Raw genomic sequence first — 27911 nt, 5'->3', positions numbered from 1 at the left:
GTCCATACTGGTCCATACTGGTCCATACTGGTTTATACTGGTCCATACTGGTGTTTTGAAGGTGCTGGAGGCTGTACTGGAGCACGCGGGACGCTGTTGGGTTATACTGGGTTATACTGGGTTATACTGGTTTCTATGGGTTTATACCGGTCCATACTGGTTTATACTGGTCCATTCCAGGTGCTGGAGGCTGTACTGGAGCACGGGGGACGCTGTTGGGCTATACTGGGTTATACTGGGCTATACTGGGCTATACTGGGTTATACTGGGCTATACTGGTTTCTATGGGTTTCTATGGGTTTATACTGGTCCATACTGGTCCATACTGGTCCATACTGGTCCATACTGGTTTATACTGGTCCATACTGGTTTATACTGGTCCATTCCAGGTGCTGGAGGCTGTACTGGAGCACGCGGGACGCGCGCCGGCGCTGTTGGTACCGGTGCCGGATCCTGGAGCAGCCGCCGGGAGCCGCGGGGGGAGGGGCCGGGACCCCCCCGGGACCCCCCCCGGAACAGAACAGAACCATCGCCCACGGGACCCCCGGTGAGACCCCTCCCCAAATTAACACTGAGACCCCTCCCCAAATTCACCCTGACCCCCCCGGGACCCCCCCCGGAACAGAACCGAACCATCGCCCACGGGACCCCCGGTACCAGAGACCCCTCCTCAAATTATACCTGAGACCCCCTGACAGCCCTGAGACCCCTCCCCAAATTAACACTGACCCCCCCGGGACCCCCCCCGGAACAGAACAGGACCATCGCCCACGGGACCCCCGGTACCAGAGAGACCCCTCCCCAGATTATACCTGGGACCCCTCCCCTAATTAACACTGAGACCCCTCCCCAAATTCACCCTGACCCCCCCGGGACCCCCCCCGGAGCAGAACAGAACCATCGCCCACGGGACCCCCGGTGAGACCCCTCCCCAAATTATACCTGGGACACCCTGAGACCCCTCCCCAAATTCACCCTGAACCCCCCGGGACCCCCCCTGGAGCAGAACAGGACCATTGCCCACGGGACCCCCGGTGAGAGAGAGACCCCTCCCCAAATTATACCTGGGACACCCTGAGACCCCTCCCCAAATTACACAGAGAGCCCTGAGACCCCTCCCCAAATTCACCCTGACCCCTCCCCAAATTCACTGAGACCCCTCCCCAAAATCACAGTGAGACCCCTCCCCAAATTATATCTGAGACCCCTCCCCAAATTAACACTGACACACCTGAGACCCCTCCTCAAATTAACACTGAGACCCCTCCCCAAATTAATCCTGAGACCCCCAGGGACCCCCTGATCCCCTCCCCCACCCCTGAGACCCCTCCCCAAATAACCCTGAGACCCCTCCCCAAATTCACCCCTCCCCCACCCCTGAGACCCCTCCCCAAATCCTGGTGACCCCTCCCCCATTTCCTCCCCACCCCAGACCCATTTTTTGGGGGGGGTCTCAGAGGATTTTGGGACCCCTCCTCTAATTCTCGCCCCTCCCCCCCCTCAGGTTCCAGCCCGGGACCCCCCCCCAGCCCGGAGGGGGGAGGGGACCCCGATGTCCCCAATGTCCCCAAGGGCCGCCCCAAGGGGCCCCTCCCCCCCCCGGGGGTCTCCCCCCCCCGGCGACCCCCCCCGGGCAGCTCCTCCCGGCCCCTCCCCCCCCCGGGTGAGTGACAGGGGGGACAGAGGGGACAGTGGGGACATTGGGGACATTTGGGGACATTGGGGACATTGGGGACAAAATGGAGGAAAAAGGAAAAAATGGGGGAAAATGGCGGAAATGGGATTGGGGACATTGGGGACACAAAATGGGATTGGGGACATTCAGGGGACATTGGGGACACTGAGGGGACATTGGGGACATTGGGGACAAAATGGGATTGGGGACACTGAGGGCGTTGGGGACATTGAGGGACCTGGGGACATTGGGGACACAAAATGGGATTGGGGACATTGGGGACACTGAGGGGACAGTGGAGGGGATTGGGGACAGTGGGGACACTGGGGACATTGGGGACATTGGGGGGGTTGGGGACAGTGGAGGGGATTGGGGACTTTTGGGACATTGGGGACATTGGGGACACAAAATGGGATTGGGGACATTGGGGACACTGGGGACATTGGGGGATTGGGGACATTGAGGACATTAGGGACACTCGGGGGATTGGGGACACTGAGGGGACATTGGGGACTTTGGGGACATTGGGAACACAAAATGGGATTGGGGACATTTGGGGACAAAATGGAGGAAAAAGGGAAAAAATGGGAAAAAATTGAGAAAAACGGGATTGGGGACATTGGGGACATTGGGGACAAAATGGCGGAAAATGGAAAAAATGAGGGAAAAATGGCGGAAATGGGATTGGGGACATTTGGGGACATTGGGGACATTGGGGACAGTGGGGACATTGGGGACACAGAATGGGATTGGGGACATTGGGGGGATTGGGGACAGCCAAGGGACATTGGGGACGTTGGGGACAACGGGGACATTGGGGACATGAAATGGGATTGGGGACATTGGGGACATTGGGGACACTTTGGAGATCTGGGGGGATTTGGGGGCTTGGGGACATTTTGGGGACATTGAGGGGATTGGGAACATTGGGGACATTTGGGACATTGGGGACACTGGGGATTTGGGGACATTGGGGACAAAATGGCGGAAAAAAGGGAAAAAATGGTGGGAAAATGGCGGAAATGGGGTTGGGGACATTGGGGACACTGGAGGGATTTGAGAACGTTTGGGGACATTGGGGACATTGGGGACAGTGAGGGGACATTGGGGACATTTGGGGACACTGGGGACATTGAGAGGATTGGGGACATTGGGGACATTTGGGGACAGTGGGCACACAAAATGGGATTGGGGACATTGGGGACACTGAGAGGACAGTGGGGACACTGGGGGGATTTGGGGACATTGGGGACATTGAGGACACTGGGAATATTTGGGGACATTGGGGACATTGGGGACAAAATGGAGGAAAAAGGGAAAAAATGGGAAAAAATTGAGAAAAATGGGATTGGGGACATTTGGGACATTGTGGACATTTGGGGACATTGGGGACTTTGGGGTCTTTGGGGACTTTGGGGACACTGGGGACATTTGGGGCATTGGGGACATTGGGGACACAAAATGGGATTGGGGACACTGGGGACATTGGGGACATCGGGGACACTGAAGGGACAGTGGGGACATTGGGGACATTTTGGGGACAGTGAGGGATTTGGGGACAGTGGGGACACAAAATGGGATTGGGGACATTGGGGACAAAATGGCGGAAAATGGAAAAAATGGTGGGAAAATGGCGGAAATGGGATTGGGGACACTGGGGACATTGGGGGGGTTGGGGACATTGGGGACATTTTGGGGACATTGGGGACGTTGGGGACACTGAGACCATTTTGAGGACACTGGGGACATTCTGGGTGACCCTTGGTGACCCCTCTGTCCCCTCTGTGTCCCCTCTGTGTCCCCAGGCCACCCCCCGGCCGTGCCGCGTCACATCCCCACCGTGGGGGACCCCGAGGTGTCCCCAAGGCCGCCCCGGTGGCCTCGGCGGGCGCTGTCCCCTCTGTCCCCAATGTCCCCAATGTCCCCAATGTCCCCAAGCGGGGCCACCCGCCGGGGACACCCCCTGCCACCCACGGGGACAGCGGAGATGGCACCAGGGATGGCACCAGCGATGTCACCAGCGATGTCACCGACAGCGAACGGGACGGGAGCCAGGTCAGTGTCACCAGGGGAGTGTCACCAAATGGGGACAGGGACAGGGCAGTGTCACCAGGGGAGTGTCACCAATTGGGGACAGGGACAGGGACAGGGACAGGTGAGTGTCACCAAGGGCAGTGTCACCAATTGGGGACAGGGACAGGGACAGGGCAGTGTCACCAGGGGAGTGTCACCAATTGGGGACAGGGACAGGGACAGGGACAGGGACAGGGACAGGGCAGTGTCACCAGGGAAGTGTCACCAATTGGGGACAGGGACAGAGACAGGGACAGGGCAGTGTCACCAGGGGCAGTGTCACCAATTGGGGACAGGGACAGGGCAGTGTCACCAAATGGGGACAGGGACAGGGACAGGGACAGGGCAGTGTCACCAAGGGCAGTGTCACCAATTGGGGACAGGGACAGGGGACAGGGACAGGGACAGGGACAGGGACAGGGCAGTGTCACCAGGGGAGTGTCACCAAACGGGGACAGGGACAGGGACAGGGCAGTGTCACCAGGGGAGTGTCACCAATTGGGGACAGGGACAGGGACAGGGACAGGGACAGGTCAGTGTCACCAGGGGAGTGTCACCAACTGGGGACAGGGACAGGGCAGTGTCACCAATTGGGGACAGGGACAGGGACAGGGACAGGGACAGGGACAGGGCAGTGTCACCAATTGGGGACAGGGACAGGGACAGGGACAGGGACAGGGACAGGGCAGTGTCACCAATTGGGGACAGGGACAGGGGACAGGGACAGGGACAGGTCAGTGTCACCAGGGGGAGTGTCACCAACTGGGGACAGGGACAGGGACAGGGACAGGGCAGTGTCACCAAGGTCAGTGTCACCAAGTGGGGACAGGGACAGGGCAGTGTCACCAAGGGCAGTGTCACCAATTGGGGACAGGGACAGGGACAGGGCAGTGTCACCAAGGGCAGTGTCACCAACTGGGGACAGGGACAGGGACAGGGACAGGGACAGGGACAGGGACAGGGACAGGGCAGTGTCACCCCCAGGCCATTGTCACCTTCCTGGGTGGTGGCATCAACTCAGATGATGTCACCTTCGATGCCACTGTCACCACTGTCCCTTTGTCACCACTGTCACCACTGTCCCTTTGTCACCATTGTCACCACTGTCCCATTGTCACCACTGTCACCACTGTCCCTTTGTCACCACTGTCCCTTTGTCACCCCCAGGTCGATGCCACTCCCGAGGCCGTCGTCCCCCGGCGCGGTGACACCGATGACGTCACCCAACGGGGTGGTGGCACCGTTGTCATTGTCACCTGAGGCCATGGCGTCACCCAACGGGGTGGTGACATCCAAGGGGGCGGTGACACCGCCGACGTCACCGCCGGGGCCACCGCGGCTCTGGGGACAGAGGGCGGCGCTGGAGGTCACCGGCAGGTCAGTGTCACCTCCTGGGGACATTGTCACCTCCCTGGGGTCAGTGTCACCTCCTGGGGACATTGTCACTTGTCATGGGGACATTGTCACCTGTCCTGGTCAGTGTCACCTCCTGGGGTTATTGTCACCTCCCTGGGGTCATTGTCACCTGTCCTGGGGTCAGTGTCACCTGTCCTGGGGTCAGTGTCACCTCCCTGGGGTCAGTGTCACCTGTCCTGGTCAGTGTCACCTGTCCTGGGGTTATTGTCACCTCCTTGGGGACATTGTCACCTCCCTGGGGTCATTGTCACTTGTCATGGGGACATTGTCACCTGTCCTGGTCAGTGTCACCTGTCCTGGGGTCAGTGTCACCTCCCTGGGGTCAGTGTCACCTGTCCTGGTCAGTGTCACCTCCCTGGGGACATTGTCACCTGTCCTGATCATTGTCACCTGTCCTGGTCAGTGTCACCTCCTTGGGGACATTGTCACCTGTCCTGGGGTCAGTGTCACCTCCTGGGGACATTGTCACCTCCTTGGGGACATTGTCACCCACCTGTCCCTATTGTCACCCCGTGTCCCCCCATCCCCTGATGTCCCCATTGTCACCCTGTTGTCCCCTGCTGTCCCCTCTGTCCCCTCTGTCCCCGTTGTCCCTTGATGTCCCTACTGTCCCCACTGTCCTTACTGTCCCCCAATGTCCCCTGATGTCCCCTGTGTCCCCTCAGGCCCCTCCCCCGGCCGCCGCCGTCCCCTCCCCGCGGTGACACCAGCGAGGACGAGGACGAGGCCACCCCGGGGCCACCGCGGCCACCTCGGGGACGTTACTTCGGCTACGCCCGCACCGTGGTGACACCGGGGGCGGTGACACCGGGGGCGGTGACACCGGGGGCAGTGACACCGGGGGTGGTGGCACCGGGAGTGGCCCTGTCCCCGCTGTCCCCGCTGTCCCCTTGTCCCCACATCCAGCAGCTCGACGGCGCCGACGATGGCACCCAGGGGACAGCGGTGACGTCGGTGCCACCATCGGTGCCACCTCAAGTGCCACCACCGCCGGTGTCACCGCCCCCGGTGGCACCGCCCCAGGAGGGGCTGCCCCCGGACATCGTGGACTTTGTCCTGCGCGGTGTCACCGGGGACGGGGACACCGACGGGGACGGCGACGGCGCCTGGCAGGGACAAAGGCTTGGGGACATCGGGCAAAGCCACCAGCTTGGGGACATTGATCAGGGCCACCAACTTGGGGACATTGGTCAAGGCCACCAGCTTGGGGACGTCCATCAGGGCCACCAGATTGGGGACATTGGGCAAGGACATCGACTTGGGGACATCAATCAGGGCCACCAACTTGAGGACGTCGGGCAAAGCCACCAGCTTGGGGACATTGGGCAAGGACAGCGGCTTGGGGACATTGATCAGGGACACCAGCTTGGGGACATCACTGAGGGACACCAGCTTGGGGACATTGATCAGGGCCACCATCTTGGGGACGTCCATCAGGGCCACCAACTTGGGGACATCACTGAGGGCCACCGGCTTGGGGACATCCATCAGGGCCACCAGATTGGGGACATCGGGCAAGGACATCGACTTGGGGACATTGCCAAGAGCCACCAGCTTGGGGACATCAATCAAAGCCACCAACTTGGGGACATCGATCGAAGACGCCATTTTGGGGACATTGATCAAAGCCACCAGCTTGGTGACATCAAGCAGGGACACCAGATTGGGGACATCGCCGAGAGCCACCAGCTTGGGGACATCGATCGAAGCCACCATTTTGGGGATGTTGATCAAAGCCACCAGTTTGGGGACATCCATCAGGGCCACCATCTTGGGGACATCAAGCAGGAACACCAATTTGGGGACATTGCTGAGAGCCACCACCTTGGGGACATTGCTCAAAGCCACCCTCTTGGGGACATCGATCGGAGCCGCCATTTTGGGGACATCGATCGAAGCCACCACCTTGGTGACATCAAGCAGGAACACCAATTTGGGGACATCAATCAAAGCCACCAACTTGGGGACATCACTCAGGGCCACCAACTTGGGGACATTTCTGCAAGCCACCAGCTTGGGGACATTGACCAAGGCCACCATCTCGGGGATGTCACCCAAGGCCACCCCCCCCGCGGCGTCACCGCCCCCAACGGCCTCGGGGACGCCTTGGGGACACCTTGGGGACATCACAAACGGCCGGGGGAGGGGACGGGGCCGGGCAGGAAGAGACCAAGGCTGGAGCTGGACACTGGGGACAGCAGGTGGGGACACTGGGGACATTGGGGACATTGGGGACAGTGGGGACAGTGGGGGGATCGAGGACATTGGGGACACTGGGGACAGCAGGTGGGGACATTGGGGACAGTGGGGACATTGGGGACATTGGAGACACAAAATGGTATTGGGGACATTGAGGGGACATTGGAGGCATTGGGGACATTGGGGGGACACTGGGGGCATTTGGGACACTGAGGGGATTGGGGACATTGGGGACATTTGGGGACATTGAGGACATTGAGTGGACATTGGGGACACTGGGGACATTGGGGTCACTTGGGGACATTGAGGGGATTGGACACACAAAATGGGATTGGGGACATTGGGGACAGAGGGGACATTGAGGGGATTGGGGACATTGGGGACACTGAGGACACTCGGGACACTGAGGGGACATTGGGGACAGTGGGGACACTGGGGGGACATTGTGGGGATTGGGGGGGATTGGGGACATTGGGGACAATGAGAAAAAACGGGAGGAAAATGGCAGAAATGGGATTGGGGACATTGGGGACACTGGGGACACTGAGGGGACATTGGGGGAATTGGGGACATTGAGAGGACATTGGGGACATTGGGGACACAAAATGGGATTGGGGACACTGGGGACATCGGGGACATTGGGGTCATTGAGGGGACATTGGGGACAGTGAGGGGATTGGGGACACTGGTGGGGATTGGGGACACAAAATGGGATTGGGGACATTGGGGACATTTGGGACATTTGGGGACACTGGAGACATTGGGGGGATTGGGGACATTTGGGGACAGTTGGGGACATTGAGGACAATGAGAAAAAATGGGAGGAAAATGGCGGAAATGGGGTTGGGGACATTGGGGACATTGGGGACATTGGATTCACCTGTCCCAGTTTGTCCCAGTCCCTCCCAGTCCCTCCCAGTCTGTCCCAGTCCCTCCCAGTCCCTCCCAGTTTGTCCCAGTCCGTCCCAGTTCATTCTCTGTCCCTCCCCAGGGTGAAGGAGGAGCCGATCAGCGACGGCTGCGGGTGAGACCCAAAAACAACAAAAATCCACCCAAAAAAATCCCAAAAAATCCCCAAAAAATCCCACCAAAAAATATCCCCCAAAAAACCCCAAATTCCCCAAAAATTCCCCAAAAATTCCCCCCAAAATCTCCAAAAAAACCCCAAAAATTCCCAAAAAAGATCCCAGAAAAATCCCAAAAATTCCCCAAATAATTCCCAGAAAAATCCCAAAAAAATCCCAAAAATTCCCAAAAAAATCCCCCCAAATTGCCCCAAATTCCCCCAAATTTTCCCCGAAAAAATCTCTAAAAATCCCCCAAAATATCCCAGAATTCCCCAAAAATTCACCAAAAAATCCTAAAAAAAATCCAAAAAAATCTCAAAATTAAAAAAAAAATTCCCCCAAAATGGCCCCAAAAATCCCCAAAAATTCCCCAAAAAATTCCCAAAAATTCCCCAAAAAATCCAAAAAAATCCCCCCAAAATTCCGAAAAATAGAAAAAAATTCCCGAAAAAATCCCCCAAAATTCCCCCCAAAATCCCAAAAATTCCCCTAAAGAATCCCCAGAATTTCACAAAATTAAAAAAAAAATCCAAAAAATTTTAAAAAATCCCAAAAAATCCCCAAAAATTCCCCCCAAAAATCAAAAAAAATCCCCAAAATTCCCAAAAATCCAAAAATTCCCCAAAATTGCCCCAGAAATTCTCTCAAAAATCCCAAAAAATCCCAAAAAATCCCAAAAATTTCCCAAAATTAAAAAAAATCCATAAAAATAAAAAATCCCCAAAAATCCCCCAAAAATTCCTCAAAAAATTAAAAAAAAAATCCGAAAAATTCCCCAAAAATCCAAAATTCCCCCAAAATTCCCTGAAAAATCTCCAAAATTCCCAAAAAATCTCAAAAGTCCCCAAAATTCCCCCCAAAATTCCTCAAAAAATCCCAAAAAAATCCCCAAATTCCCAAAAATTCCCCAAAATACCCCAAAATTACCAAAAAATCCCCAAAAAATCACCAAAATTTCACAAAATTGCCCAAATAAAATCCCAAAATTCCCCAAATTTTCCCCCAAAAATTCTCTAGAAAAACAATCCCAAAAATTCCCCCAGAAAATCCCAAATATTCCCCAAAAATTAAATAAAAATTCCCTAGAAATTGCCCCAAAAATCCCAAAAAAATCCCCAAAAAATCCCAGAAAAATTGAAAAATTCTCCAAAAAAATGCCAAAAAATTCCCCAAAATTCCCCAAAAAATCCACAAAAAATCCCCCAAAATTGCCCCAAAAATTCCCTCGAAAATCCCAAAAAATTCCCCAAAAAATCCCAAAAAATTCCCAAATAATTCCCAAAAATTCCAAAATTAAAAAAATTCCCCCAAAAATCCCAAAAATTCCCACAAAAAATTCCCACAACAACCCGAAGAAGTCCCAAAATTCCAAAAAAAATCCCCTTAATTTCCCCAAAAAATTCCAAAATCCCCAAAAATCCCAAAAATTCCCCAAAAGAACCCCCAAAATTCCCCAAAAAATCCCAAAATTCCCAAAAATTGCCCCAAAAATTCCCTCAAAAATCCCCAAATTCCCCCAAAACCCCAAAAATTTCCCCAAAAATTCCCCAAAAAATTCCCCAAAAATTCCCAAAAAAATCCCCAAAAATTCCAAAAAAATTCCCAAAAAAATCCCAGAAAAATTGAAAAATTCCCCCAAAAAAGCCAAAAAATACCAAAAAATTCCCATAAAAATCCCAAAATTAAAAAATAATTCCCCCAAAATTCCCCAAAAATCCCCAAATTCCCAAAAATTCCCTAAAATCCCCCGAATTTACCCCAAAAAATCCCCAAAAAACTCCCCAAAAATTCCCCAAAAAATCCCAAAAAATCCCCAAAATTCCCCAAAATTCCCCAAAAAACCAAAAAATCCCAAAATTTAAAAAAAGGCCCCCCAAAAATCCCCAAAAATTCCCCCAAAAAATCCCCAAAATTCCCCCAAAAATCCCCAAAATTCCCAAAAAAATCCAAAAAAATTCAAAAAAATTCAAAAAAAATTCCCAAAAAAATCCCAAAAAATAAAAAAAAAATAAAAAAAAATCCCAAAAAAATCCCAAAAAAATCCAAAAAAAATCCCCAAAAAATCCCAAAAAAATCCAAAAAAAATCCCAAAAAAATCCCAAAAAAATCCAAAAAAAATCCCAAAAAAATCCCAGAAAATTCCCAAAAATTCCCCAAAACCCCAAATTTCCCCAAAATCCCCCAAATGTCCCCAAATCCCTGAATTTGTCCCCAAATCTCCTCAGGTCCCCCCCCGGTGACGTCACCACGGAGCCGCCCTGGGGCTGCACAGGTGAGCGGGAAATTTGGGGGAAATTTGGGATTTTTTGGGAAATTTGGGATTTTGGGGGAATTTTGGGATTTTTTGGGATTTTTTGGGAATTTTTTGGGATTTTTTGGGGATTTTTTGGGGATTTTTTTGGGATTTTTTGGGGATTTTTTGGGGATTTTTTTGGGATTTTTTGGGGAATTTTTTGGGGGGATTTTTTTGGGGAATTTTGGGGTTTTTTTTTGGGGGGGGGATATTTTGGGAAATTTGGGATTTTGAGGAATTTTGGGATTTTTTTTTGATTTTTTGGGATTTTTTTGGGGAATTTTTTGGGGAAATTTTTGGGGGATTTTGGGAGTTTTTTTGATTTTTTGGGAATTTTTGGGGGGGATTTTTTGGGGGAATTTTGGGGTTTTTTATTTTTGGGGATATTTTGGGAAATTTGGGATTTTTGAGGAATTTTGGGATTTTTTTGGGATTTTTTGGGGATTTTTGGGGAATTTTTTGGGATTTTTTGGGGGGATTTTGGGAATTTTTTTGATTTTTTGGGAATTTTCTTGTGAATTTTTTGGGGGAATTTTGGGATTTTTTTTATTTTTTTGGGGATATTTTGGGAAATTTGGGATTTTGGGGGGATTTTGGGATTTTTTGGGATTTTTTGGGGATTTTTGGGGAATTTTTTGGGATTTTTAAATGAATTTTTGGGGGAATTTTTGGGGGGAATTTTTGGATTTTTTTGGGGGGGGGATATTTTGAGGAGAATTTTGGGGGTTTTGGGAAATTTGGGATTTTTGAGGAATTTTGGGATTTTTTTTGGGATTTTTTGGGGAATTTTTTGGGGATTTTTTGGGGATTTTGGGGAAATTTTTGGGGGGATTTTGGGAGTTTTTTTGATTTTTTGGGAATTTTTGGGGGGATTTTTTGGGGGGAATTTTGGGCTTTTTATTTTTTTTGGGGATATTTTGAGGAGAATTTTGGGGATTTTTGGAAATTTGGGATTTTTGAGGAATTTTGGGATTTTTTTGGGAATTTTTTGGGATTTTTGGGGAATTTTTGGGGGATTTTGGGAATTTTTTTGATTTTTTGGGAATTTTTGGGGGAGTTTTTGGGGGAATTTTGGGGGTTTTTTTTGGGGGGGGATATTTTGGGAAATTTGGGATTTTGGGGGGATTTTGGGATTTTTTTGGATTTTTTTGGGATTTTTTGGGAATTTTTTGGGGATTTTTGGAGGGATTTTTGGGAATTTTTTTTGATTTTTAAATGAATTTTTGGGGGAATTTTTGGGGGGAATTTTGGGGTTTTTTTATTTTTTTGGGGATATTTTGAGGAGAATTTTGGGGATTTTGGGAAATTTGGGATTTTTGAGGAATTTTGGGATTTTTTGAGGGTTTTTTGGGGAATTTTTTGGGATTTTTTGGTCATTTTTGGGTGAATTTTTGTGTTAATTTTGTGTTAATTTGGCCGTTTTTGGATCTGAATTTTGGGTGGATTTTGACCATTTTTGGGTCAGTTTTGGGTGAATTTTGTGTTAATTTTGCATGAATTTTTGGGTGAAATTTCCCCATTTTTGGGTCAGTTTTGGATGAATTTTTGACATTTTTGAGTGAATTTTTGGGTGAAATTTCCCCGTTATTGGATGAATTTTGGGTGAATTTTCACCATTTTGGATCAGAATTTTGGGTGAAATTTCCCCATTTTTGGGTCAGTTTTGGGTTAATTTTATGTTGATTTTTGGGTGAATTTTGAGTTAATTTTGTGTTAATTTCACGTTAATTCTGTGTTGATTTTTGGGTGAATTTTCCCCATTTTTGGGTCAGTTTTGTGTAAATTTTCTGTTAATTTTGGGTGAAATTTCCCCATTTTTCGGTCAGTGTTGTGTTAATTCTGTGTTGATTTTTGGGTGAAATTTCCCCATTTTTGGGTGAATTTTGTGTTAATTTTGTGTTGATTTTTGGGTTAATTTTCCCCATTTTTGGGTCAGTTTTGTGTAAATTTTTGGGTAGTTTTGGGTGAAATTTCCCAATTTTTTGGGTGAATTTTTGGGTGAAATTTCTCCATCTTTGGGTCAGTTATGGGTTAATTTTGTGTTGAGTTTTGTGTTAATTTTGTGTTAATTTTGGGTTAATTTCCCCATTTTGGGGTCAGTTTTGGGTGAATTTTGTGTAAATTTTTGTGTTAATTTTAGGTTAATTTTTGGTTAATTTTGTGTAAATTTTGAGTTAATTCTGTGTTGAATTTTGGGTTAAATTTCCCCATTTTTGGGTCAGTTTTGTGTTAATTTCTTGTTAATTCTGTGTCGATTTTTGGGTGAAATTTCCCCATTTTTGGGTCAGTTTTATGTTAATTTTTGGTGAATTTTTGGGTGAATTTTGAGTTAACTTTGTGTTGATTTTTGTGTTAATTTCACGTTAATTCTGTGCAAATTTTTGGGTGAAATTTCCCCATTTTTGGGTCAGTTTTGGGTGAATTTTGTGTAAATTTTTGGGTTAATTTTGTGTTAATTTCATGTTAATTTTGTGTCGATTTTTGGGTGAAATTTCCCCATTTTTGGGTCAGTTTTGTGTTGATTTTTGGGTGAAATTTCCCCGTTTTTGGGTCAGATTTATGTTAATTTTTGGTGAATTTTTGGGTGAATTTTGTGTTAATTCTGTGTTGATTTTTGGGTGAAATTTCCTCATTTTTGGGTCAGTTTTGGGTGAATTTTGTGTTGATTTTTGTGTTAATTTCACGTTAATTTTGTGCCGATTTTTGGGCGAAATTTCCCCGTTTTTGGGTCAGTTTTGTGTTAATTTTTGTGTTGATTTTTGGGTGAATTTTCCCCATTTTTGGGTGAATTTTGATTTAACTTTGTGTTGATTTTTGGGTGAAATTTCCCGATTTTTGGGTCAGTTTTGCGTTAATTTTTGGTTAATTTTTGGATTAATTTTCCCCATTTTTGGGTGAATTTTGTGTTAATTTTGTGCTGATTTTTGTGTTAATTTCATGTTAATTTTGTGTTGATTTTTGGGTTAATTTTGTGTAAATTTCACGTTAATTTTGTGTTGATTTTTGGGTGAATTTCCCCATTTTTGGGTCAGTTTTGGGTTAATTTTTGGGTCAGTTTTGTGTTAATTTTGGGTGAAATTTCCCCGTTTTTGGGTCAGTTTTGTGTAAATTTCACGTTAATTTTGTGTTAATTTTGGGTGAAATTTCCCCGTTTTTGGGTCAGTTTTGTGTTAATTTCACGTTAATTTTCTGTTAATTTTGGGTGAAATTTCCCCGTTTTTGGGTCAGTTTTGTGTTAATTTCATGTTAATTTTGTGTTAATTTTGGGTGAAATTTCCCCATTTTTGGGTGAATTCTGTGTAAATTTTTGGGTTAATTCTGTGTTAATTTCACGTTAATTTTCTGTTAATTTTGGGTGAAATTTCCCCGTTTTTGGGTCAGTTTTGTGTTAATTTCACGTTAATTTTCTGTTAATTTTGGGTGAAATTTCCCCGTTTTTGGCCCCCCCAGGCCCCAGCTCCGAGGACGAGGACGAGCCCGAGCCCCTCCCCCACCCCGTGGGGGGCGGGGCCTCCTCCCAAAGCCCCGCCCCCAGCCCCGCCCCCAGCCCCGCCCCCTCCCCGCCCCTCCCCCACCTGCGCTTCGAGATCAGCAGCGAGGACGGGCTGAGGGTGACGGCCCCCAGTTTGGAAGGTAACTGGTTATACTGGTTATACTGGTTTGTACTGGGATGGACTGGGATGGACTGGGACGGGCTGAGGGTGACGGCCCCCAGTTTGGAAGGTATACTGGTTATACTGGTTTGTACTGGTTATACTGGTTTGTACTGGGATGGACTGGTTATACTGGTTATAGTGGTTATACTGGTTGTATTGGTTTGTACTGGTTTGTACTGGTTATACTGGGATGGACTGGGATGGACTGGGACGGGCTGAGGGTGACGGCTCCCAGTTTGGAAGGTACTGGTTATACTGGTTTGTACTGGTTATACTGGTTATACTGGTTTGTACTGGTTATACTGGTGTGTACTGGTTTGTACTGGGATGGACTGGGACGGGCTGAGAGTGACGGCCCCCAGTTTGGAAGGTTTGTACTGGTTTATACTGGGATGGACTGGTTGTACTGGTTATACTGGTTATACTGGTTATACTGGTTTGTACTGGTTATACTGGTTTATACTGGTTTGTACTGGTCATACTGGTTTGTACTGGTTATACTGGTTTGTACTGGTTTGTACTGGTTTGTACTGGGATGGGGCGATTTTTTTGGGTTACATTTGGGTGATTTTGGGGATAATTTTTGGGATATTTTTGGGTGATTTTTGGGATAATTTTGGGATAATTTTGGGATAATTTTGGGATAATTTTGGGATTTTTTGGGATAATTTTGGGATATTTTGGGGATATTTTGGGGATATTTTGGGGATTTTTTGGGGTTTTTTTTGATAATTTTTGGCTGATTTTTGGGATAATTTTGGTTTTATTTTGGGATAATTTTGGGGATATTTTGGGGATAATTTTAGGATATTTTTGGGATATTTTTGGGGGTTTTTTTGATAATTTTTGGCTGATTTTTGGGATAATTTTGGGATAATTTTGGGATATTTTTGGGATATTTTTGGGATAATTTTGGGATATTTTTGGGGTAATTTTGGGATATTTTTGGGATATTTTTGGGATAATTTTGGGATATTTTTTGGGATAATTTTGGGATAATTTTGGGATAATTTTGGGATATTTTTGGGGTAATTCTGGGATATTTTTGGGATAATTTTGGGATATTTTTGGGATATTTTTGGGATATTTTTGGGATATTTTTGGGATAATTTTGGGGTTTTGTTTATAATTTTGGGTTAATTTTTTGGGATAATTTTGGTTTTATTTTGGGTGATTTTGATTTTATTTTGGGACCTTTTTTGGGCTGATTCTGGGGATATTTTGGGTGATTTTTGAGGTAATTTTGGGTGATATTTGGGATAATTTTGGGATAATTTTGGGTGATTTTTAGGATTTTTTTGGGCTGATTTTGGGGGTGATTTTGGGGTTGATTTTGGTTTTATTTTGGGTGATTTTGGGGCATTTCTGTGGTGATTTTTGGGATAATTTTGGTTTTATTTTAGGTGATTTTGGGTTGATTTTGGGATAATTTTGGGGTTATTTTGAGGTTTTTTTGATAATTTTTGGCTGGTTTTGGGATAATTTTGGGCTGATTTTTTTGATAATTTTGGAATATTTTTGGGATGATTTTTGGGGTGATTTTTGGGATAATTTTGGTTTTATTTTGGGTGATTTTGGGCTGGTTTGGGGCTGATTCTGGGGATATTTTTGGGTTATTTTGAGCGTTTTTTTGATAATTTTTGGCTAGGTTTGGAATAATTTAAAGATTATTTTTTTGATAATTTTGGGGCTGATTTTGGGATAATTTTGGGCTGTTTTTGGTTTTATTTGAGGTGATTTTGATTTTATTTTGGGCCATTTTTGGGCTGATTCTGGGGATATTTTGGGTGATTTTTGGGATATTTTTGGGATAATTTTGGGATAATTTTGGGGATATTTTGGGGATATTTTGGGGATATTTTGGTATAATTTTTGGGCTGATTCTGGGGATATTTTGGGCTGATTTTTTTTATAATTTTGGGATATTTTTGGGATAATTTTGGGGATTTTTTTTTTTATTTTTTTATAATTTTGGGCTGATTTTTGGGGATAATTTTGAGATGATTTTGGGGTTATTTTGGGATAATTTAGGTTCATTTTTTCTCTCCGCAGGGGCCTGGCGGGCGGTGCTGGAGCGGGTGCAGGAGGCTCGAGCCAGCGCCCACCTGGGACACCTGAGCTTTGCAGGTGAGACCAAAAATCCAAAATTTACCCCAAAATCACCCCAAAAAATTACACAAAAATTACACAAAAATCACCTGAGACACCTGAGCTTTGCAGGTGAGACCAAAAATCCAAAATTCACCCCAAAAAATCCAAAATTCACCCCAAAAAATCCAAAATTCATCCCAAAAAATCACCTGAGACACCTGAGCTTTGCAGGTGAGACCAAAAAACCCCAAAAAATCCAAAATTCACCCCAAAAAATCCAAAATTCACCCCAAAAAATCACCTGAGACACCTGAGCTTTGCAGGTGAGACAAAAAAACACCAAAAAATCCAAAATTCACCCCAAAAAATCCAAAATTCACCCCAAAAAATCCAAAATTCACCCCAAAATAACCCAAAATTCACCCCAAAAAATACCCAAATCATTCTAAAAAAACCCAAAAAATCCAAAATTCATCCCAAAAATCACCTGGGACACCTGAGCTTTGCAGGTGAGATAAAAAATCCAAAAAATCCAAAATTTACCCCAAAAAATTCAAAATTCACCCCAAAAAATCACCTGGGACACCTGAGCTTTGCAGGTGAGACAAAAAATCCAAAAAATCCAAAATTTACCCCAAAAATTACACAAAAATTACACAAAAATCACCTGAGACACCTGAGCTTTGCAGGTGAGACAAAAAATCCAAAATTCACCCCAAAAAATCCAAAATTCACCCCAAAAAATCACCTGAGACACCTGAGCTTTGCAGGTGAGACCAAAAAACACCAAAAAATCCAAAATTCAACCCAAAAAATCCAAAATTCACCCCAAAAAATCCAAAATTCACCCCAAAAAATCCAAAATTCACCCCAAAAAATCCAAAATTCACCCCAAAAATCACCTGAGGCACCTGAGCTTTGCAGGTGAGACCCAAAAACACTAAAAAACCCCCAAAATAACCCCAAAAAATCCAAAATTCACCCCAAAAAATCACCTGAGACACCTGAGCTTTGCAGGTGAGACAAAAACCCCAAAAAATCCCAAATTCACCCCAAAAATTAAACTAAAATTACACAAAAATCACCTGAGACACCTGAGCTTTGCAGGTGAGACAAAAAAATCCAAAATTCACCCCAAAATAACCCAAAAATCACCCCAAAAAACACCCAAATCATTCTAAAAAAACCCCAAAACTCCCTAAAATAACCCAAAAATCACCCAGAAAATCCAAAAATTCATCCCAAAAATTACACAAAAATCACCTGAGACACCTGAGCTTCGCAGGTGAGACAAAAACCCAAAAATTACCCCAAAAAATCCAAAATTCACCCCAAAAAATCCAAAATTCACCCCAAAAAATCACCTGAGGCACCTGAGCTTCGCAGGTGAGACCAAAAACCCCAAAAAATCCAAAATTCGCCCCAAAAAATCCAAAATTCACCCCAAAAAATCCAAAATTCATCCCAAAATTCACCCCAAAAAATCCAAAATTCACCCCAAAAATTAAACTAAAATTACACAAAAATCACCTGAGACACCTGAGCTTTGCAGGTGAGACAAAAAAACACCAAAAAATCCAAAATTCACCCTAAAAAATCCCAAATTCACCCCAGAAAATCCAAAATTCACCCCAAAACATCCAAAATTCACCCCAAAATAACCCCAAAAAATCCCCAAATCATTCTAAAAAAACCCAAAAACTCCCTAAAATAACCCAAAAATGACCCAAAAAACCCCAAAAATCACCCAAAAAAACCCCAAAAACCCAAATCATTCTAAAAAAACCCAAAAAATCCAAAATTCACCCCAAAAAATCCAAAATTCACCCCAAAAATCACCTGAGGCACCTGAGCTTTGCAGGTGAGACAAAAAATCCAAAAAATCCAAAATTCACCCCAAAAAATAACCCAAAAAATCCAAAATTCACCCCAAAAAATCCAAAATTCACCCCAAAAAATCCAAAATTTACCCCAAAAAATCCAAAATTTACCCCAAAAAATCCAAAATTCACCCCAAAAATTACACAAAAATTACACAAAAATCAACTGAGCTTCGCAGGTGAGACCAAAAAATCCAAAATTCACCCCAAAAAATCCAAAATTCAACCCAAAAAAATCCAAAATTCACCCTAAAAATCACCTGACACACCTGAGCTTTGCAGGTGAGACAAAAACACCAAAATACCCCAAAAAATCCAAAATTCAACCCAAAAAAATCCAAAATTCACCCCAAAATATCCAAAATTCACCCCAAAAAATCCAAAATTCACCCCAAAAAATCCAAAATTCACCCCAAAAAAATCACCTGAGACACCTGAGCTTTGCAGGTGAGACCAAAAAATCCAAAATTCACCCCAAAAAATCCAGAATTCACCCCAAAATAACCCCAAAAAAACCCCCAAAAAATCCAAAACTCAACCCAAAAAATCCAAAATTCACCCCAAAAAATTCAAAATTCACCCAAAAAATCCAAAATTCACCCCAAAAAATCCAAAATTTACCCCAAAATAACCCCAAAAAATCCAAAATTCACCCCAAAAATTACACAAAAATTACACAAAAATCACCTGACACACCTGAGCTTTGCAGGTGAGACCCAAAAACACCAAAAAATCCAAAATTCAACCCAAAATAACCCAAAAAATCACCCCAAAAAACACCCAAATCATTCTAAAAAAACCCAAAAAATCCAAAATCACCCCAAAAATCACCCAAAAAACCCCAAATAGTCCTAAAATCTCCCAAACCTCCCCCCCAAAAAACCCCGAAATCACCCCAGAAAAACCCCGAAAAACCCGAAAAACCCAAAAATCACCCCAAAAAACCCCAAAACACCCCAAAACCGCCCCAAAATCATCCTAAAAACCACCAAAATCCCCCCAAAAACGCCGAGATCGCCCCCAAAATCCCCCCAAATCACCCCGAAAATCTGCTCAGATTTATCCCAAAATCCCTCAAAATTCACCCCAAAATCCCCTAAATTTCCCAAAACCCCCCAAAATCCCCCAAATCACCCCGAAAATCTGCTCAGATTTATCCCAAAATCCCCCAAATTCACCCCAAAAATTCCCCAAAATCCCCCCCAAAATTGCCCGAAATCAGCCCCAGAACTCCTCAAATCCCCCCAAAATCCTCCCAGAAACCCTCTCAAATCACCCTAAAAATCACCCCAAAATTCCTCTGAAGCCCCCAGACCCAATTTAACACCTCCAGACCCATTTCAGAGCCCCCAGACCCCATTTTAACCCCCCTAGACACCATTTTGAAACCCCCAGCCCCATTTTAACCCCCCTAGACCCCACTCTGAAGCCCCCAGCCCCATTTCTCAGCCCCCAGACCCCATTTTACTGCCATAAAACCCCATTTCAGAGCCCCCAGACCCCATTTCTCAGCCCCACTCTGAAGCCCCCAGCCCCATTTCCCTGCAGGAATGAGCGGGCTGAGGCTCCTGGGCACCCATTTAACACCCCCAGACCCATTTCAGAGCCCCATTTCAGAGCCCCCAGACCCCAATTTAACCCCCCCAGACCCCACTCTGAAGCCCCCAGCCCCATTTTACTGCCCCCAGACCTCATGTTAACCCCTCCAGACCCGTTTCTCAGCCCCCAGCCCCATTTAACACCCCCAGACCCATTTCCCAGCCCCATTTTGAAGCCCCCAGCCCCATTTTACTGCCCTAAAACCCCATTTCAGAGCCCCCAGACCCCATTTTGAAGCCCCCAACCCAATTTAACACCCCCAGATCCAATTCCCAGCCCTGTTTTGAAGCCCCCAGACCCCATTTCTCAGCCCCCAGCCCCATTTCCCTGCAGGAATGAGTGGTTTCAGGCTCCTGGGCATCCATTTTAACCCCCCTAGACCCCATTTCAGAGCCCCCAGACCCCAATTTAACCCCCCTAGACCCCACTCTGAAGCCCCCAGCCCCATTTCTCAGCCCCCAGCCCCATTTCCCCCCAGGAATGAGCGGCCTGAGGCTCCTGGGCATCCATTTAACACCCCCAGACCCATTTCCCAGCCCCCAGACCCCATTTTAACTCCCCCAGACCCCATTTCTCAGCCCTCAGACCCCACTCTGAAGCCCCCAGCCCCATTTAACACCCCCAGACCCATTTCCCAGCCCCATTTCCCAGCCCCCAGCCCCCATTTTAATTCCCCAGACCCCATTTTACCCCCTCTAGACCCCACTCTGAAGCCCCCAGCCCCATTTCTCAGCCCCCAGACCCATTTTAACACCCCCAAACCCCATTTCCCAACCCCCAGCCCCATTTTTCTGCCCCAAAACCCCATTTCAGAGCCCCCAGACCCCATTTTAACCTCTCTAGACCCCATTTAACCCCCCTAGACCCCACTCTGAAGCCCCCAGCCCCACTCTGAAGCCCCCAGCCCCATTTTTTCCCCAGGAATGAGCGGGCTGAGGCTCCTGGGCATCCATGTAACACCCCCAGACCCCATTTTAACACCCCCAGACCCCATTTAACACCCCCAGCCCCATTTCCTAGACCCATTTTAACCCCCCCAGACCCCATTTCCCAACCCCCAGACCCCATTCCTCAGCCCCCAGACCCCAATTTAACCCCCCCAGCCCCATTTCCCCGCAGGAATGAGCGGGCTGAGGCTCCTGGGCATCCATTTAGCACCCCCAGACCCATTTCCCAGCCCCATTTTAACCCCCCCAGCCGCCATTTCTCAGCCCCCAGCCCCATTTCCCAGCCCCCAGACCCCATTTTAACCCCCCCAGACCCAATTTAACACCCCCAGCCCCATTTTCTCCCCAGGAATGAGCGGGCTGAGGCTCCTGGGCATCCATTTAACACCCCCAGACCCATTTTCCAGCCCCATTTCTCAGCCCCCAGCCCCCATTTTAACACCCCCAGACCCCAATTTAACCCCCCCAGACCCCATTTTAACACCTCCAGACCCCATTTCCCAACCCCCAGCCCCCATTCCTCAGTCCCCAGACCCATTTTAACGCCCCCAGACCACATTCTGAAGCCCCCAGACCCCATTTCTCCCCAGGAATGAGCGGGCTGAGGCTCCTGGGCACCCATTACACCTCCCCCAGCTCCCAATTTGAAGCCCCCAGACCCCATTTTACCCCCTCTAGACCCCATTTCTCAGCCCCCAGACCCCGTTCCTCAGCCCCCAGACCCAATTTAACACCCCCAGCCCCATTTCCCCGCAGGAATGAGCGGGCTGAGGCTCCTGGGCATCCATTTAACACCCCCAGACCCATTTCCCAGCCCCATTTCAGAGCCCCCAGACCCCATTTAACACCCCCAGACCCCATTGAACACCCCCAGACCCATTTTACTGCCATAAATCCCCATTTCAGAGCCCCCAGCCCCAATTTAACCCCCCTAGACCCCACTCTGAAGCCCCCAGCCCCAATTTAACACCCCCAGCCCCATTTCCTCCCCAGGAATGAGCGGGCTGAGGCTCCTGGGCACCCATTTTAACACCCCCAGACCCATTTCAGAGCCCCCAGCTCCATTTAACACCCCCAGCCCCATTTCCTAGACCCATTTAAACACCTTCAGACCCATTTAACACCCCCAGACTCATTTCCCAGCCCCATTTTAACCCCCCCAGACCCCATTTCCCAACCCCCAGACCCCATTCTGAAGCCCCCAGCCCCAATTTAACACCCCCAGCCCCATTTCCCCGCAGGAATGAGCGGGCTGAGGCTCCTGGGCATCCATGTAACACCCCCAGGCCCCATTTTAACCCCTCCAGACCCTAATTTAACACCCCCAGCCCCCACTCTGAAGCCCCCAGACCCCACTCTGAAGCCCCCAGCCCCATTTCCCCGCAGGAATGAGCGGCCTGAGGCTCCTGGGCATCCATTTAACACCCCCAGACCCATTTCAGAGCCCCATTTCTCAGCCTCCAGACCCATTTCACACCCCCAGCCCCATTTAACACCCCCAGACCCATTTCCCAGCCCCACTCTGAAGCCCCCAGCCCCAATTTAACCCCTCCAGACCCCATTTCTACCCCCCAGACCCCATTTCTCAGCCCCTAGACCCCACTCTGAAGCCCCCAGACCCCATTTTATCCCCCCCAGACCCCATTTTGAAGCCCCCAGATCCAATTTAACACCCTCAGATCCAATTCCCTGCCCCATTTTAACGCCCCCAGACCCCATTTCTCAGTCCCTAGACCCCACTGTGAAGCCCCCAGCCCCCATTCCTCAGCCCCCAGCCCCAATTTAACACCCCCAGCCCCATTTTTCCCCAGGAATGAGCGGGCTGAGGCTCCTGGGCATCCATTTAACACCCCCAGACCCATTTCCCAGCCCCATTTCTCAGCCCCCAGACCCCATTTAAACCCCCCCAGACCCAATTTAACACCCCCAGCCCCATTTTCCCCCCAGGAATGAGCGGGCTGAGGCTCCTGGGCATCCACCACGACGCCGTGGTTTTCCTGCTGGAGCAGCTGCCGGGGGCTGGGAGCTGCTCCCGGTACCGGTTCCGGTACCACCCCCCCCGGCGGGACCCCCCCCACACAGCCCCGCCCCGGAACCCCTCGGGCTGTGCCCGCGCCGAGCTCTACCTGAGGTGGGACTGGGAGGGACTGGGATTAAACTGGGAGGGACTGGGAGAGACTGGGAGGGACTGGGATTAAACTGGGAGGGACTGGGAGGGACTGGGGGAGGAGTAGGTTATACTGGGAGGGACTGGGAGGGACTGGGAGCGACTGGGAGAGACTGGGAGGGACTGGGAGGGACTGGGAGCGACTGGGAGGGACTGGGAGGGACTGGGAGCGACTGGGATGGACTGGGAGGGGATTGGGGGACACTGGGAGGGACTGGGGGGGACTGGGGGGGACTGGGAGGGGCTGGGATGGACTGGGATATACTGGGAGGGGATTGGGAGGGACTGGGATATACTGGGAGGGGATTGGGAGGGACTGGGAGGGACTGGGAGGGACTGGGATTAAACTGGGAGGGGATTGAGGGGGATTGGGAGGGACTGGGAGGGACTGGGGGGAACTGGGAGCGACTGGGAGGGACTGGGAGGGGATTTGGGGTTACTGGTTTATACTGGGAGCATATTGGGAGGGGACTGGGAGCAACTGGGATGGACTGGGAGGGCATTTGGGGGAACTGGGAGGGACTGGGATAAACTGGGATGGGATTGGGAGGGACTGGGACAGGACTGGGAGAGGACTGGGTCATACTGGGAGACACTGGGAAGCACTGGGAGGGACTGGGCCGTACTGGGAGGGACTGGGATCAAAGTGGGAGGGACTGGTTTATACTGGGAGGAACTGGGAGGGACTGGGATGGAACTGGGTCATACTGGGCCTTACTGGGAGGGGACTGAGCCATACTGGGAGCTACTGGGAGGGACTGGAAGGGCATTGGGAGAGAATTTGGGGAGACTGGGAGGGACTGGGAGGGGTTTGGAGGGGACTGGGATAAACTGGGAGGGACTGGGATTAAACTGGGAGTTACTGGGATCATAGTGGGAGTTACTGAGAGTCACTGGGATCAAACTGGGAGCGACTGGGAGAGACTGGACCATACTGGGAGGCACTGGGAGGGGTCTGGGCTGTACTGGGAGGAACTGGGAGGAGATTGGGAGGGACTGGAAGGGACTGGGATGAACTGGGAGGGACTGGGAAGGGTCATGGAGGCACTGGGCAGGGACTGGGCCATACTGGGAGCTACTGGGAGGGACTGGGAGGGGATTGGGAGAGAATTTGAAGGGACTGGGAGGGGATTGGAGAGGATTGGAGGGAACTGGGATGGACTGGGAGGGACTGGGAGGGGACTGGGATGGACTGGGCCATACTGGGAGTGGACTGGGATGGACTGGGAGGCACTGGGCCATACTGGGAGACCACTGAGAGGGGACTGGGAGGGACTGGGAGGGGATTGGGAGGGACTGGGCCATACTGGGAGGGGATTGGCATGGACTGGGCCATACTGGGAGTGGACTGGGCCATACTGGGAGGGACTGGGAGGGGATTGGGAGAGAATTTGAAGGGACTGGGATGGGTTTGGAGAGGATTGCAGGGAACTGGGAGGGACTGGGAGGGGATTGGGAGGGACTGGGCCATACTGGGAGGGAACTGGGATGGACTGGGCCATACTGGGAGCTACTGGGAGGGACTGGGAGAGACTGGAAGGGAACTGGGAGGGAATTTGGGGGGACTGGGAGGGGTTTGGAGAGGATTGCAGGGAACTGGGAGGGACTGGGCCATACTGGGAGGGAACTGGGATGGACTGGGAGGCACTGGGCCATACTGGGAGACCACTGAGAGGGGACTGGGAGGGACTGGGAGGGGATTGGAGGGGATTGGGAGGGACTGGGCCATACTGGGAGGGACTGGGCCGTACTGGGAAGGAACTGGGATGGACTGGGCCATACTGGGAGGGGACTGGGATGGACTGGGTCATACTGGGAGCTACTGGGAGGGACTGGGAGAGACTGGGAGAGAATTTGAGGGGATTGGGATGGGTTTGGAGAGGATTACAAGGAACTGGGAGGGACTGGGAGGAACTGGGAGGGACTGGGATGAACTGGGCCATACTGGGAGGAACTGGGATGGACTGGGCCATACTGGGAGGTGTCCCCGAATTTTGGTGCCCCCCTGACCCCCCCTTCCCCGCAGGAAATGCACCTTCGACATGTTCAGCTTCCTGGCGTCGCAGCACCGCGCCCTCCCCCAGGGACCCCCCCCCCGAGAGGAGGAGGAGGACGAGGTGCAGCTCAAGCCCACCCGGTGAGGGACCCCCCCAGCACCCTTGGGTGCCACCCCCAAAATCGGGGGACCCCAAAAAATCCGTCAGGGACCCCAAAAACAAACCCCAAAATTTCCTCCCCATAGGAATCAATGGGCAGAGCTGGTGTCCCAAAATTTTCCCAGCATCCATTGCTGTCCCTAAAAATATTTGGGGACCCTCCCAGCACCCTTGGGTGACAGTTCCACACACCCCCAAAATTTGGGAACCCCAAAATTCCCTCAGGGACCCCAAAAAATCCCCACAGGGATCCCCCAAAAATTCATCCCCATAGAAATCAATGGGCAGAGCTGGTGTCCCAAAATTTTCCCAGCATCCATTGCTGTCCCCCAAAATATTTGGGGACCCCCCCAGCACCCTTGGGTGACAGTTCCAGACCCCCCCAAAATTTGGGAACCCCAAAATCCCCTCAGGGACCCCAAAAAATCCCCACAGGGATCCCCCAAAAAATCATCCCCATAGGAATCAATGGGCAGAGCTGGTGTCCCAAAATTTTCCCAGCATCCATTGCTGTCCCCAAAAATATTTGGGGACCCCCCCAGCACCCTTGGGTGACAGTTCCACACCTCCCCAAAATTTGGGAACCCCAAAATCCCCTCAGGGACCCCAAAAAATCCATCAGGGACCCCCAAAAAATCATCCCCATAGAAATCAATGGGCAGAGCTGGTGTCCCAAAATTTTCCCAGCATCCATTGCTGTCCCCAAAAATATTTGGGGACCCCCCCAGCACCCTTGGGTGACAGTTCCAGACCCCCCCAAAATTTGGGAACCTCAAAATCCCCTCAGGGACCCCAAAAAATCCCATTAGGAACCCCAAAAAAAAATCCCAAAAAATCATCCCCATAGAAATCAATGGGCAGAGCTGCTGTCCCAAAATTTTCCCAGCACCCAAAGGTGTCCCCCAAAATATTTGGGGACCCCCCCCAGCACCCTTGGGTGACACTTCCAGACCCCCCCCAAAATTTAGGAACCCCAAAATCCCCTCAGGGACCCCAAAAAATTCATCAAGGACCCCCAAAAAAAAATCCCAAAAGATTCCTCCCCATAGGAATCAATGGGCAGAGCTGGTGTCCCCAAATTTTCCCAGCACCCAAAGGTGTCCCTAAAAATATTTGGAGACCCCCCCCAGCACCCTTGGGTGACAGTTTCACACATCCCCAAAATTTGGGAACCCCAAAATCCCCTCAGGGACCCCAAAAAATCCCTTTATGGACCCCCCAAAAAAATCATCCCCATAGAAATCAATGGGCAGAGCTGGTGTCCCCACAGCTGAAATCTGTCCCCAGCCCCCACCCAAAATATTTGGGGACCCTCCCAGCACCCTTGGGTGACAGTTCCACACCCCCCCAAAATTTGGGAACCCCAAAATCCCCTCAGGGACCCCAAAAAAATCCCATTAGGAACCCCAAAAAAAACCCCCCAAAAATCATCCCCATAGAAATCAATGGGCAGAACTGGTGTCCCCAAATTTTCCCAGCATCCATTGCTGTCCCCAAAAATATTTGGGGACCCCCCCAGCACCCTTGGGTGACAGTTCCACACCCCCCCAAAATTTAGGAACCCCAAAATCCCCTCAGAGACCCCAAAAAATCCATCAGGGACCCCAAAAAAAAACCCAAAAAATCATCCCCATAGAAATCAATGGGCAGAGCTGGTGTCCCCACAGCTGAAATGTGTCCCCAACCCCCACCCAAAATATTTGGGGACCCCCCCAGCACCCTTGGGTGACAGTTCCAGACATCCCCAAAATTTGGGAACCCCAAAATCCCCTCAGGGACCCCAAAAAATCCCTTTAGGAACCCCCCAAAAATTCATCCCCATAGAAATCAATGGGCAGAGCTGGTGTCCCCACACCTGAAATGTGTCCCCAGCCCCCACCCAAAATATTTGGGGACCCCCCCAGCACCCTTGGGTGACAGTTCCAGACATCCCCAAAATTTGGGAACCTCAAAATCCCCTCAGGGACCCCAAAAAATCCCTTTAGGAACCCCCCAAAAAATCATCCCCATAGAAATCAATGGGCTGAGCTGGTGTCCCCAAATTTTCCCAGCATCCATTGCTGTCCCCAAAATATTTGGGGACCCCCCCAGCACCCTTGGGTGACAGTTCCACACCCCCCCAAAATTTAGGGACCCCAAAATCCCCTCAGGGACCCCAAAAAATCCCCACAGGGATCCCCCAAAAAATCATCCCCATAGAAATCAATGGGCAGAGCTGGTGTCCCCAAATTTTCCCAGCATCCATAGGTGTCCCCAAAAATATTTGGGGACCCCCCCAGCACCCTTGGGTGTCACTTCCACACATTCCCAAAATTTGGGAACCCCAAAATCCCCTCAGGGACCCCAAAAAATTCATCAAGGACCCCCAAAAAAAAATCCCAAAAAATTCCTCCCCATAGGAATCAATGGGCAGAGCTGGTGTCCCCAAATTTTCCCAGCACCCAAAGGTGTCCCCAAAAATATTTGGGGACCCTCCCAGCACCCTTGGGTGACAGTTTCACACCCCCCCAAAATTTAGGGACCCCAAAATCCCCTCAGGGACCCCAAAAAATTCATCAAGGACCCCCAAAAAAAAACCCCAAAAAATCATCCCCATAGAAATCAATGGGCAGAGCTGTGTCCCCAAATTTTCCCAGCACCCAAAGGTGTCCCCAAAAATATTTGGGGACCCTCCCAGCACCCTTGGGTGACA

At 49.3% G+C, this 27911-nt stretch overlaps 2 protein-coding genes across 2 annotated transcripts in view; one reads left to right on the top strand and one right to left on the bottom strand.

Moving 5' to 3' along the window:
* Positions 1–5014, bottom strand: part of NPHS1 (NPHS1 adhesion molecule, nephrin) — a 41903-nt gene extending 36889 nt beyond the window's left edge. The window contains exon 1 of the mRNA XM_033084437.1: positions 4910–5014. Within this exon, the coding sequence (XP_032940328.1) occupies positions 4910–5014 (105 nt within the window). The remainder of the gene's footprint in view (positions 1–4909) is intronic.
* Positions 5015–14277: 9263 nt separating this feature from the next.
* LOC117010177 (histone-lysine N-methyltransferase 2B-like) overlaps positions 14278–27911 on the top strand; it is a gene marked incomplete at its 5' end in the record, with an annotated part of 29040 nt that continues 15406 nt past the window's right edge. Inside the window, 4 exons of the mRNA XM_033084436.2 lie at positions 14278–14356; positions 16432–16506; positions 22844–23027; positions 25090–25200. Of these exons, the coding sequence (XP_032940327.1) occupies positions 14278–14356; positions 16432–16506; positions 22844–23027; positions 25090–25200 (449 nt within the window). The remainder of the gene's footprint in view (positions 14357–16431; positions 16507–22843; positions 23028–25089; positions 25201–27911) is intronic.

The sequence above is a fragment of the Catharus ustulatus genome, chromosome 39 (genome assembly GCF_009819885.2).
Source record: "Catharus ustulatus isolate bCatUst1 chromosome 39, bCatUst1.pri.v2, whole genome shotgun sequence".
NCBI classification, from domain to species: Eukaryota; Metazoa; Chordata; class Aves; order Passeriformes; family Turdidae; genus Catharus; species Catharus ustulatus.
Note: the sequence above shows the minus strand (reverse complement) of the source record. Positions and strands in the feature narration are given on the sequence as shown.